Source organism: Engraulis encrasicolus, chromosome 5, assembly GCF_034702125.1.
Source record: "Engraulis encrasicolus isolate BLACKSEA-1 chromosome 5, IST_EnEncr_1.0, whole genome shotgun sequence".
Classification (NCBI taxonomy): domain Eukaryota; kingdom Metazoa; phylum Chordata; class Actinopteri; order Clupeiformes; family Engraulidae; genus Engraulis; species Engraulis encrasicolus.
The window spans coordinates 22,285,300-22,298,578 of NC_085861.1; the positions used below are offsets into that span (position 1 = coordinate 22,285,300).

General features: G+C 45.8%; 2 protein-coding genes across 2 annotated transcripts; both read right to left on the reverse strand.

Moving 5' to 3' along the window:
• Positions 1 to 39: 39 nt before the first annotated feature.
• Positions 40 to 5,527, reverse strand: zgc:101716 (uncharacterized protein LOC492784 homolog). The gene is made up of 6 exons (XM_063198932.1): positions 5,320 to 5,527; positions 5,145 to 5,240; positions 4,799 to 4,942; positions 4,114 to 4,433; positions 3,548 to 3,680; positions 40 to 463 (listed from the first exon to the last, which is right to left on the reverse strand). Exons 1-6 carry the CDS (start codon positions 5,422 to 5,424, stop codon positions 278 to 280), a joined length of 984 nt encoding a protein of 327 aa, XP_063055002.1. The 5' UTR covers positions 5,425 to 5,527; the 3' UTR covers positions 40 to 277.
• Positions 5,528 to 5,660: 133 nt separating this feature from the next.
• Positions 5,661 to 12,889, reverse strand: LOC134449134 (zinc fingers and homeoboxes protein 1-like). Its single transcript, XM_063198933.1, has 5 exons — positions 12,540 to 12,889; positions 11,579 to 11,957; positions 10,979 to 11,229; positions 8,616 to 10,712; positions 5,661 to 8,420 (listed from the first exon to the last, which is right to left on the reverse strand). Exons 2-5 carry the CDS (start codon positions 11,742 to 11,744, stop codon positions 8,334 to 8,336), a joined length of 2,601 nt encoding a protein of 866 aa, XP_063055003.1. The 5' UTR covers positions 11,745 to 11,957; positions 12,540 to 12,889; the 3' UTR covers positions 5,661 to 8,333.
• Positions 12,890 to 13,279: the final 390 nt, after the last annotated feature.

The following is a 13,279-nucleotide window of genomic DNA, read 5'->3' on the forward strand; positions in this document are numbered from 1 at the left end:
TTGGTTAGACTTGCATGCAGAGACTAGAGACCCTTTACATTCATTGTTGAAAAAGCAATCACTTTATTGTAGATCTTAAAAGATAGATTCAATTACGTGATAAGCCTGAATCCACGGCTATTCAATGCTTCCATTCAATGTATTTATAAAAAATGATTTGTCACAAACTGTGCTCTCACACACTCTCTCTCTCTGACACACACACACACACGAAATAGGTCTGTAATACATTAAGTCCTTAATAAATACATTCATGTTATGTCCTGGCAAGCCCAAATCACCTGGTAGCTTGTATACATTGATTTGCAACACTGCCTTGCTCCTCCTCCTTATGCAACAAGCCTGCACACACCAGCTTGTTCCACCACCTCTCCTCAAAGTCCTTTGCTGCAAGACCAACCAGACTCTCACCATCCTGGTTCTCCTCCCTCATCTTCTCCGGGTTGAGATCTTCTGACAGCACCTACAACGCAAGATTTGTTCCGTCAGTCACTTTTGCCATGCATCAACTCAACGAAACATTATTTGCCAATCTAAAAGATTTGTTTATTAAAAATGAACTCTAGCTTGTTATTTTACTAAAAAGGTACATTGTACAGTGCATATTTCCCCCTGCCAAATCTGATGCATGTAACACTCACCAAAGGAAACAAAAGTAAGTCAAGTCTATCTTAGCCTGACAGGCCAGACCATTAATTTTGAGTTGCTTCGTAATCCACGAATGGTCGGTTTTCAGACAACCGGTGTTACCGGCCAATAAGCGAAAGCATTTGGGAGCATAGTAACATACGTCATGAACGTCAACTGTCAGCGATTGGTCAGAGCTCATTTCAAAGCAGAGCTAAGCTCACTGCTAAGTCCTCCAGGGCACTGAGGACCCAGACCTAACATGAATTACATACAGTTAAGGCCAGAAATATTTGGACAGCAACACAATTATCATCCTTTTCCACCCTATACCCCACCACAATGGATTTGAAATAAAACAAACAAGCTGTGCATTAACTGTAGACTCTCAGCGTTAATGTGGGGGTGTTAAAATCCATATCGCATAAACAGGAATGAAATAGCAACGTTTTTTGTGTGTGTTGCCCATTTTTCAAGGGATCAAAAGTAATTGGACAGTAGGCTTCTCAGCTATTTTCCAGTCAGATGTGTGTTATTCCCTTACTACACCATCACCAAGATGTCAATACAAGGTCTTAGAGTTCATTTGAAGTGTTCCATTTGCATTTCCATACATTTTTAAGGAATATCCATGAGATCCAAAGTCCACCTGTCACCATCAGTGATGCAAGCCATCATAAGGTTGAAAAAAATCAAAACCCATTTGAGAGATGGGGAAACATTGAATATGACTAATTCAAGAGTTCAGAATGTTGGAAAAAAATAAATACCAGAGCAACACCAAATGACCTGGCAGACATGGAAGACAAATGCTGTTGATGACAGACAATATTCTGTATCTGGTGAACAAAAACCCATCTCCCAACAGTTGGCCAGATGTAGAACAGTGTCCAGGTGAACGGTGGATACATGCCCAAGGCAAGAAAGAAAAAGATCAAGAACATTGAGGAACACTTCACCATAGGAAATACAGAGGGTTTACTAAAAGATGTAAATTATTGATTGCATCAGAAATAGCAATACCAGATTTGGCTTTGCCAAACAATGTCTTAAAAAGACTGTATAGATCTTGAGCTACATCCTATGGACAGAGGAGACAAAAATCATCTTGTACAAGGGTAATGGGAAGAAAGGAGTATAGAGAAGGGAAGGAACTGCTAATGATTCAAAGCATACCACCCAATCAGTGAATCATGGTGGTGGTAGTGTCATGGTGTGGGCATGCATATCTGTCAATACTATTTTCCCCTTGTATTTATTGATGATGAGGACTACCGACAAAAGCCACAGGATGAATTATGAAGATTTTCACGCTACATTATCATGTCATATTAAACCTAATGGTTCAGAACTCATTGGACAATGCTTCACAGTGCAGATGGACAATGACCCAAAGCTTCATCTGAAAGCCACTAAGTCATTTCTACCCCAAAAAAGTGGAATATTATTCAATGGCCCAGTCAATCACCTCACCTGAGTACGGTTGAGCAAGCATTTCACTTGCTGGAGGCAAAACTGAAGAGAAAATACCCTAAGAATAAGCAGGGACTGAAGACTGTTACAATAGAGAGCTCACCATAGCATCACCAGAGATAAAACCCAGTGTCTATTGATGTCTATGGATTGCAAATTACAGGCTGTAACTGACTGGAAAGTATTTGCAACCAAATAATTAAAAATTGAAAGTTTGATGTATAAATACTAGACTGTCCAATTACTTTTGGTCCCTTAAAAATTGGGTGGCACTGATATAAAATGTCATAATTCCTTCACAGTTCACTCGATTTGAACGCAAACACCCCCATATTAAAGCTGAAAGTCTGCTGTTAATGTACATCTCGTTTGTTTCATTTCAAATCCATTGGGATTGTGTACAGCACCAAAAAGATGAAAATTGTGCAGATGTCCAAATATTTATGGCCCTAACTGTAGTAGGTCTGGTAAAAACAGGCTATTTCTGGCCTCTGCAATGGAGTCAGTCCATCTTCCCTACCCTTTCTGTTCTGATTTGTTAACGGGTCATTTGTAGTAGCAGACGTCAGGGTGGTACAATGCCAGTAAATGCCACTTAACGTACATTTTGAATATTTGTAAACTTTTGAGCGCACGCGCAGTCAGGGATTCCAAAATGCTAGGCGGCTAGGTGTTTATCATTGGAAGTGCCATTGGAGCCCTGCACAGTGTATGACAAAAACCTGTTGTCTTCTCGGCTGGCGGTTTTATCCACTTACTACCACACTGTAATGTCGGTGACACCGTTTAGAAGAAAATACTATCATGTCGCTGGTTTTACCAATTACGAATTTGTTAATAGTGGCATTTGCTGTGGTGGTACTGTCTAATGTCTAATATTAAAAAACGTCAACGGCTATCAAAAGCTCATCTAGTCACTGTGGTGTCATCGTAGTAATAATAATAATAATAATAATAATAATAATAACTTTGTTTTATATAGCGCCTTTCAAGTAACCCAAGCGGTCGCTTTACAAAAGGACATAGGGCTAGGGAATAGAGGGAAGAAGAGAGGAGGGGGTAGAAGTGAGGTTGGGGGGTAGGGTGGTAAAGGACCATAGGCCTCAGTGAATAAATGTGATTTTAGGTGCTTTTTGAACGTAGCCAGTGTGGGGGCTTGTCGGATATGGAGAGGTAGACTGTTCCAAAGGGTGGGGGCAGCAACACAGAAGGCTCTGTCACCAAAAGTATCTGACCTGAGCAATGGTCTGTCAGACTTGTTAATAAAGGGCTCATCTAATCCCTATGGTGTGTCATTGTGGTATCGGTCCTGTACAATGGGCTGACTTTTTAATGTAAGTGCTCAATCCCTGTGCTGTGTCATCGCGGTATCTGACCTGTGCGGTGGTCTGACATGTTAATAAAAGTGCTCATCTAATCACTGTGGTGTGTGACTGTGGTATCTGACCTGTGCGATGGTCTGCAGCGTGCTCTCTGGGGGGCGCAGCCTCTGCAGGGCCTCCTCCGCCTCCAGCACCACCCGCTCGCTGGTCTGCAGCACGAACGACGACTGCTGGACGCGCAGGATGGCAATCAGGAGCCTGTGGGCACATAACCATCGGCATCATCATCACCTTCAGCAACACAAATATATGACTCATGATAAAGTAGGTTCTTACAGATGGAAGGCAGCTGTGTACTGTAGATGCAGACCACTGACGTGTATAAGTCAGTGATGCAGACTCAGGAGAAATTCATGAGAAATGATTATGAAATGGAATGTAATGATCAAGATATAGCGGGGAACCTCCCAGATACTGAAAGTCCGCCAAGATACTTCTTGTAGCGATGTTACTAAACCAACTTACAGTATCTATACCACTCAGGCTGGTGGATGAGATGATTGGACCGGTCACCTGTGCTAAGATTACAAACAACAAGGGATATTTGGGAGGACTTGTACTTTCTTCAGCCACCTTCTCAACCTCTATCGAAGTTCTACATCTGCAAGGAACATCACAGAATATCACTCACCTTGTCCGAATGAAGCCCATGCAGGCTTTCAGCCACAGCTCCCTTTCCCCCTCAAAAGAGACTTTCCCCGCCTCCTGACTCAAAGGTCCCCTGGCCTGATTGGCCGAAGCAGCACAGGGTGACGGAGTGGCACAGACGGTGTCCAATAGGGTGTGGCAGACGGAGGCGAGCTTGTGCCAGTGCCAAGGGTTAAAGGGGTGGAGGGAGCAGAGCTGCTGCAGGGCATCTATGGAGGCTAATGGGTCTCCAAAATGTTCAAAGATGCTGAGGTCCATTTGCAGGACGCAGGTGAGGTGGCAGGTATTGGACGCTTCTTTTCTCTGCAAAGGAAGTCAACAACATTGTCAGATATCAACATGATAATCAATGATATGGGTTATTAACATTCAGAGGCGTCAGCCCTTAAATATAACATCAGGGCATGTATGACACATACGCAACACAAGGGAAATGTTGATTCTGTATGTTTTTGGCTCTGCTCAATTAATAAACCTGAAGAAATATGACTAAGTGCGCCCCCTTGTGTTTACACTACGCTAGTGTTGAAGGGTTCCAGTTACTAAAAAACTGCACGGTGAAACAAGAGCCACATTGATTTTATCAACCCCCGCTTAAAGAAGCAGCAAAATGGTCAAAGCATTGAAAATATAGATTGCATATCATTTCTGGGGTTCAAGAGACTTACAAGCTTCTCCGTCACCTCTTGCGCTTGTTCTCGTCTGCCCAGTTGGCAACAGCAGCGCACCATCCCCTCAAGCACATCACGTCTGATGGACATGTTTCCATCAGGTATGAGTGACAGGCAGCTTGTGTAATCATTAAAGGCAGTCTGGATGCAAGGGAAATTGTTGCTTAGAGAAATGCTTAACATGTAGACTGATGAATTGCATGTGCATTATAAAGCAATGGTAAGTTATGTGCATTATAAAGCAATGGTAAGTTATGTGCATGTGCATGTACTCCGTCGGTCGTGCTCTGCGTATTTGAACAGGTAGAAAGGTTTTATTACTGTAACATTTATTGACGCTTGCCTGATATTGCTTTCGTCTGTATGCTAGGTCCGCCCGAAATTTGAAAGCTTTCTGTTTCTCCAACATATCCTCAGTATCCGGATCTTCAGAAAACCACTATATTGGGGGAAAATATAGGTGTAAGTTCAAAACGCTTTTACATCTGTGCACTACCCAACTGCTGTGTCCAACTTACCTCAGGCTCACAGAACTTGGCGTTGTAAGTGGGAAGAGCTGACGACACCCTATTTCTTGATTCCTCAAAGACAGAATCATCGAATGTGCTTCCTAAAATCTCCATATCTTAAAGAATGATACGAACTCACTAAGAAAGATTACTTTAATATACACGTTGTACCCATACATCCATCCTTTCCTGTGTAAACATTTGTGTGCCGCATGTTAGGTGCAACCAAACTCGATCCGTGAGTGAGGAAATAGCTCAGAGCAGAAAGGTTCCTAGGCTGAAAAGGGCCCATCTATGCATGCAGACTGGTGTGATCTCAGTTCACAATCAATATGCACAATAAAGAGAAAGACTTTTCATTCAAATTTATTTGTTTGATCCTCAAACAAGTATAAAATATATATTTTTGTCTAAATCAAGCCACAGCCTAGAAGGACAATTCAAATTAAATTAATAGCATTGCACAAGGCCTATGGCTCAGGGGAATAAAGCTTTTGACACTGACAGCAGAGGTGTCTACAGAATATCCATCCAGGCTCAAAATCAACAATATCGAAATCAGTTGCACCTCAGCGATGGTTTCATGTTTTCTACACATTTTCTAAGCATTTCAAGGTGTCTGACCTAAAATGCTATGAGCCCCAGTAAATCCCACACTGATGAAAGTTACTACATTAGTCTTAAATTGTGTACCTATGTGTTCAGTGTGAAATGACACTTGTTGAAAGGCCAACCAGTGTCATTCCAGTACAACCCATAAATCATTCTGCTCTGACACAAAGTCCAAAATAAACTGTTTCTAGAAGCAATTACTGATCAATCTAGCTTGCATCATCGACATCTAAATTAAGAAACAGGACAGAAAGGTGGTTAAAATTGTTAGCGCAAGAACTATGTTAAGACAGTACTTACCACCACACACTCATTATCCGAACTGCACAACATGGTAGTATGGTTAAGGGAAATCTACATTACCAGAAAATGCACACACAGGCTAACTAAAGAAAACTGACATGATTCAAAAGTTGAACTTCACCGCTGAATCTACATCAATTTCTCTTTTGAAAAGTAACAAAGTAGTTTGCCAGCACTGATAGCTTCCAGTCATCCTCAGCATACCATAAAATGAACTGACAAAATACAAGGTGGGTGTTTTTTTATCATAATAAATATATAAACATATAAAACTATTAAAAACTACCTGTAAAATTTGGGAGCATAAAAGATTTTATGTACAAAATGAAATGAACCTTTTGTCCTGTTACTAAATGACTGTTATTGCATGCTGTACTGGGGTGTCGGTTTGAAATTTTCAGTAAAGCCAATATTGGTAAACTTAACATGCACACACAACGACAAATCTGAGGTCTGTACCATGCTTGCATGTGCTTGCACGGTGAAGGGAATCTACTCAGTTACTTTGAAGAAATCAAATCGATGCAAAACCCTATGCCATGATGCACTTTAAAGTCTTTCTTCAAGGAAATAATATTGACCTTCTAGAAGAACATTCAGAACTGTTAAGCTGAAACAATATTCATTAAAAAGATATTTTCAAACAGATTTTGCTGTATTTATCTTTCACCTAGTTGAAATGATCAAGATCATTAAGAACACACATTGAAACACATGAAAGGTAGGAGCTCAGTGTGGTTTCCCATGAGTACAGAGAAGAGAAAAGGGGACAAACTGAAGACAAGAAAGAGGCAGAGGAAATAACTAGCAGAGTCCTACACTCCACTGCGCGCCAACAAAACAATAAAAAAGCTGCATGCGATCTACAGACAAAACTAGAAAAAGACTGGCTTTGAAACAGTCCAGTGGGGAAAAACATGGTTAAAGAGTTCATTAAGTCAGCTCAAGTCCCCCTCAGACACAGGCACTAGGCAATTTACTGATTTACATTGATTATCATCATAATAATAATTAAAAAAAACACAAAGACACAGGGCAATTAAGAAGATTAAAAATACCATCCACATAGTGCAGGTCTGATAGACTACAAAGCAGCTATAGCCACACAGCTCTTCATTGGTTGTTTCTTGGGTTGTGCTGTTTCACTTAACAGATCATTGTCAGTATGGTGGGGGTAATAATAATAAGGGCATATGTGGTCTTCTCAACCCTCCACCTCTCAAAGGCTTAAAAAGAGGGCACCAGAGGCAAAACGTGTTTTTTTTTTTTTCATTTCTTGGTTACATAATTGTAGGCGAATAATTCCAACGTTTGGTCTCTCAAAAGCCATCAGATGGTTGTTGAGAAATTAAGGTGGCTAGTCAAGTCCCTCTCCCTCACTCTCTTTTTTAAAACCACTATTCAATAATACACAAGTGGTTGTCAAAGTGCCTAATTTGTGTGTTGACCTTCCAGTTCGTCTGGAGACCGACCACACACACGCGATCATGCATACACTCCTCCCCCCCAGTGGGCACCTCTTACCAAAGTGGGCACCTCTCGCCACAAGCACAGGGGGATCGTAACATTCAACAGAGTAGCTTTGGCACCACAGGTCTTGTAGCAGACATGCTACACATGTAGCAGAAAACAGAACCCTTTTACAGTAATCCGCCCCTCTCTTTTCCTTCCTCGGGAGAGTCAACAACACACTTAAGTAACTGTTACATTATTACATGTATAAGAAATGTGCTGACAACGTTTTTATCAGACACACACAAAAAAATTGATTGATTAGAAGAATTCTTCATCTTGTGAAATACTGCTACTCTGGTTAAGGGTGGATTTCTTACAATCATTAATCAATGTCCAATTTGATTTTTTTTTTCATCTAATGGTCGTCATTGTCTTTAAAGCGCAAGTACTAAACACAGGCCTAAAATGCTTGAATGATTAGGTGTGTAAGGTGCAACGCATGTAAGAGGGGGTGGGTGGCTGGCAGTTCATAGTGGGAGTGAGTGTCAGTCAAGGCAGTGCTTTCCTTTTTCAAATCACACTGACAATACTGAACTTGTACATGTGCTGTATCCATCGGCAACCATACTGTCGCCCTCTCCACTGTTCCCCGTTCACTGTTCCTCGGGGACCGACTCAGTTTTTCTGACACTCTGCGGAGGCTCCCAGCTTTCACTGTCATCCGTGTCATCGTCCTCCTCCTCACCCCCCACCCTTCCCCCTTCCACTTCCCCCTCCCCTTCCGCCTCCCTGCCCCCTTCCCCATCACCCTCTCCACTACTGCCTGGAGCAGCGCTTTCGGGTTCCGCTTCGGCCGCCATCTCATTCTCTCCCTGCGACTCCTCCCCTTCGCCTTCCTCCTCGTCATCCCCCTCCCCCTCTTCCTCCCCGGCTGCCCCTTCCATGTCCACGTCCGCGTCCGCATCCGCATCCACGGCGAAGGGATCCTCCGCGCCCGCGTCCACTTTCTTGCGGACCTCGGCGAACCACTCGCGCACCTGCTCGTAGCTCATGCCGGACTTGGTCACCAGCTCGTCCAGGTCCTGTTCGCTGAGGAACTTGTGCTTCAGGTAGTACTCCTTCAGAACCTCCTTGCCGGGCTTGGACTTGACCAGCGGCGACTTGGATCCTGGTTCCGGGTCGGTGGAGCTCTTTTTCTGCTTGCGGCTGCGGGACCGGCCCCAGCCCCGGTTGCGCACCCTCCTCTTGCGGTTCTTGTTGCCGCCACTGCTACTGCTGGCGCCGGCACCACTGCTACCACCGCCGTTCATGCCCTCCACGTTCCCGCTCTGGTACTGGAGATACCACTTGAGGTTGCCGTTTTTACAGGCGTACCGCGTGTCTCCGAACCAGTTGACGATGTACGACCTGGGCAGGCCGCTCTCCTCGGCCAGCTTGTCGTACTCCTCGCCGGTGGGCCACTGCGTGCGCACGAAGGCGGTCTTCAAGACGTGCAACTGTTCGGGCGTCTTCTTGGTGACTTTCGTGTCTTTGCTGGGCCGCTTGGCTACTCCCGGGGGAGTCGGAGTCCCCTTTCGGGAATCCCCTTCTATCGCTTTGTCGTCTTTTGGGTCGCCGGAGTCAGTGGTTGTCGTCGCAGATGTTGCTGGTGGTGGTGGCGGTGCCGCAGACGGGGTTTTCCGTTTCTCTGTGAACCACGCGTCAATCTCTCGCCGGGTGAGTTTGGTCTCTGTCCGTAGCTTGCTCAGCTCGTCGTCCGTGGGCGTGTCACACTTTTGGTAGCTCTCCTCTAGCACCACCAGCTGTTCCGGAGTCTTCTCCTTAAACTTCTGCAGCGTGAAGTCGGGAAAGGGGTTCCAGGTCTTGGGTTTTGGTGGGTCCTTCTCCTTGACGGGCGAGGGTGTGGGCGGGGGGGACTGGGGCGTCTCGTCGCTGGAGTCGATGATGATGGGGCCACTGCTGCTGCTGCTACCACCGCTACTGTTGTTCGAGCGGATGTTGTCGTGGAACACGATGACGTGGCTGTTCTTGGAGTTGCGCTGGTTGTAGCGCGTGTCGCTGAACCACTTCTTGATTTCACCCTTGGTCAGATTGGTGAGCTTCATGAGCCGGGCAATCTCCGCGTCGGTGGCAAACTGGTTCTTCAGGTAACTGGCCTTGAGCTCGGCCAGCTGCTCCTTGGACTTCTTGGGCCTCATGCCGAAGTGGTCGGCGCTGAGGGCCGAGTTCTCCTGCGGGGTGAGTGAAGGTGGCTGGACCGTGGTGGCCCTCTTGGTCTCGCTCACGGCAGGGCTGGCCTGACCGCTCATCAGCTTGGCGGCCTGGGCTTGGCTGGGCATCCCGGCCACGGTCAGCGTGATGGGGGTGGTGACGGGCAGGCTGTTGGCCGTGCCCACCTGGGTCAGCACCAGGCCGGGCTGCCCGACGATCTGGCAGGTCTGCAGAATGGACTGCAGGCCGTTGGTGGCCGACAGGTGGTGCGCAGGGATCACCGTGATGGTCTGCGGCACCGTGTGCACCGTGCCGTTGAACTGCTTCCTGCGCGCCTCCTCCACTTCCTCGGGGGTCCAGCTGACGCCGTGCTTCAGCCGCTGGGCCGAGAACCAGATCTTGATCTGCTCCTCGCTGAACTTGGTCTGCACGGCCAGGCCCATGATCTCCGACACGGACGGGTAGGGGAACTTCTTGTAGGTGTTCACCAGCACCGTGTTGGTGTCCATGGCCGAGTTGTAGGTGGGGATGCTGCTGACGGGGATGAGGAGCTGGGCCTGCGCGCTCTGCTGGGCCTGCAGAGCCGACAGCACCTGGGCCAGACCCGCGGGGAGGACCGTGGCCGGGTTGAGCACCGCCTTCTTACCGTCCGCGGCCAGCAGGGGGCTGGGAATGTTGACCAGCACGTTGGGCTTGGTGGGGTCCATGGCCAGCTGGCTCAGCATGTCGACCGGCATGGAGGACATGACAGACGACATCGTGTCCATGGGCTCCGGTTCGCAGTCGCTGTCCGGCACCGTGTCCCCGTCGTCGCTGGTGCCCTTAATAATAATAATAATAATAATAATAATGATAATAATAACAATATTACATTAGATCATATCACATTACACTTAGCTAGCGCTTTTATCCAAAGCAACTTTGTCATTTTACAGGGTATTGTTTATAGTCCCTGGAGCAATGGTGGGGATAAGTGCCTTGCTCAAGGGCCCTTCAGCTTACACACATAAAAAAGCACCTCAACACACATATTTTCTCAAATATCAATAGAGTAATTAAAAAACAAATAAATTCCAAAAGCGGCTACCTTCAGGGACACAGCGATGCGCTTGGGTTCGGACTTGCTCTTCATTTTCATGATGGGGGTCTTGCTGAGCGAGATGCTGCCCGACACCGAGGGGTCTTCACTCTCCTCCCCCGCTGGATCTCCTCCCCCGGGCTGAGAGAAGCCGCCCTCGTAAGTCAGGTCCGGGGGCGAGGGATCCAAGATGCCCATTTGACTCTGGCGTTTCAGGCGGGCGAAGCCGTCCTCACCCGTATAGTGGCACCCGTCGTGTTCTGCAAGACATTCACAATAACACTGTGAATTTACTAGCATGAAAGTCATCGGAAGGAATCGCTAAATTTATAAAAAAAATAGTCTCATTGTTTATATTGGAATTTACAGGTCAATGGCAACAAATTGCAGCAAATTGAAAACTTTGCAGAACAGATGTCATTGGCCTAGTGAATGATCAAAGGATATTGTACATCTACAGTGTTCTAAACAGAGACAAACTGAATAGAGCTCCTATAACATAGATATTACAAATAATAGTTGTCAGCCTGTACTGCACAGAAGTGTGTGTGTGTGTATGTATTTCTCAGTTAATAGCTGTTCTGGAATACATTGCAAAGGGCCCCTCACCTGGCTCCAGGTCAGCAGGGGGTACAGAGCCCTCTGTGGGGCCTGCCTCCGACATGCCAATCCCAGCTGCATCGCTCGCCTCCATGGCCTCCATCTCCACGTCCGGCTCCACCACATCTGACGGGAGCACCATGCAAGGGGTCGTAGACTTCCTCCTGCTTGCCATTGAGCTTGGTGGAACCGATAATGTCAGCTAACTGAAATGTAGGTGTAGGTGTGTGTGTGAGAGAGAGAGAGAGAGAGAGAGAGAGAGAGAGAGAGAGAGAGAGAGAGAGAGAGAGAGAGGGGCAGAGAAGATGAGAGTGTACTGCCTTTTCTGCAAGACAGCTGGCCTCACGCGCCAGAGGCTGGTTGGTGTTCAATACTTCATCTGTATTTGCTGTCGAACAAACAAAAACAGGAGGCAACATTTAATTGAAAAACCTACCAGCCAGGTATGCGAGTGTCTGCAATAGCAGTATGTCACAGATCTTTGTTTATGAATATGCAAGTACACAGCTGTCTTTTTTGTGCATCAATGTAATTCTTTTCCACTTAAAAATAGTGAGTTCTTTCAGATTTACTCCCAAGCAATGATTCTGAGCCACTGATTTAAAACATATGCTGCAAAGTCAGAGGAATCTTGAGAAGTGAGTAGCATGCACATTAAAAATTAACTTGCTGTTGATCTCAGAGGTCTTGCTAACTGTTGCCGTTACGTATCGTGTGCTAAGTAGAACCAGGCGTGGAACATTTAGCTACTTGCATCCAGCCCAGGACGCATTCATGAACATTCAACAGTGAAGACCATTATTCCTCTTGCAGAACTGACAAGTACTTCAAAGCTACACTAGCAAAATGGCTAATGTGTGCGAATATTTTTATGAAGATGTACTGATTTATTCTATGGCCACTTGAAAACGATTTCGGAACGACTGACAGACGTTCAACACTTAACTGTGATGCTAGCTACCCAACTTACCGGGGCAGACAGCCAGTCCCTGCAACACAACGGAGGGTTCACTGCTGCCTACTGCGACGTGTCTTCCGCTCTTGTCTGCTTGTTGCCTCCCTGCGTTGTTTCAGAGGTTCAGAGCTGCAGCAATGAAGCTAGCTCGCTAGCTTGCGGGTTCTCGGAAGCTGTGGAAGCAGCGAACAGCGTCTGCCGCTGTCTACAGTCGCAGAAAAACACTGAACATGTTTGTCTGGAACAATACAAAAGGTATTGATCGTCCACCGAAGCTCGAACATTAAGTCTGGCGGCGAACGGCCCGACTAACTCGCTACAAGTGCATCATGTACTCGGTGCTGATATTGATAATTTCTGTTCATTTTAATGGCAGTTTTTAATGATCAGGCGTCACCACTGTCAATGTAGTGCGTCGTTACGTCATCGACAGGCGACTACCCGCCGCAACTTAAATAGGTCGTGCAAACAGGTAAACACATTTCTTTCATTTCAACCAGTGGAACATTACTGTTTAAGCCGATTACAGGAAAACTTTGCACTTCACACACACTTATATTCACATTTTCAGGATAATGTCATGTACATTGTAAAAGTAAAACTGTTCAAAGCTCCACACAACGTACAATAAGGATTAAAATCAACTTGAAATTCTGAGACAGCTGGTAAACTTGTGCTTTCAAGGTAAACCATGCTGATATTTTTTTACTGTGTAAATACTACAGATAAAGCTGTAATGGCAGACGATGCAGTGA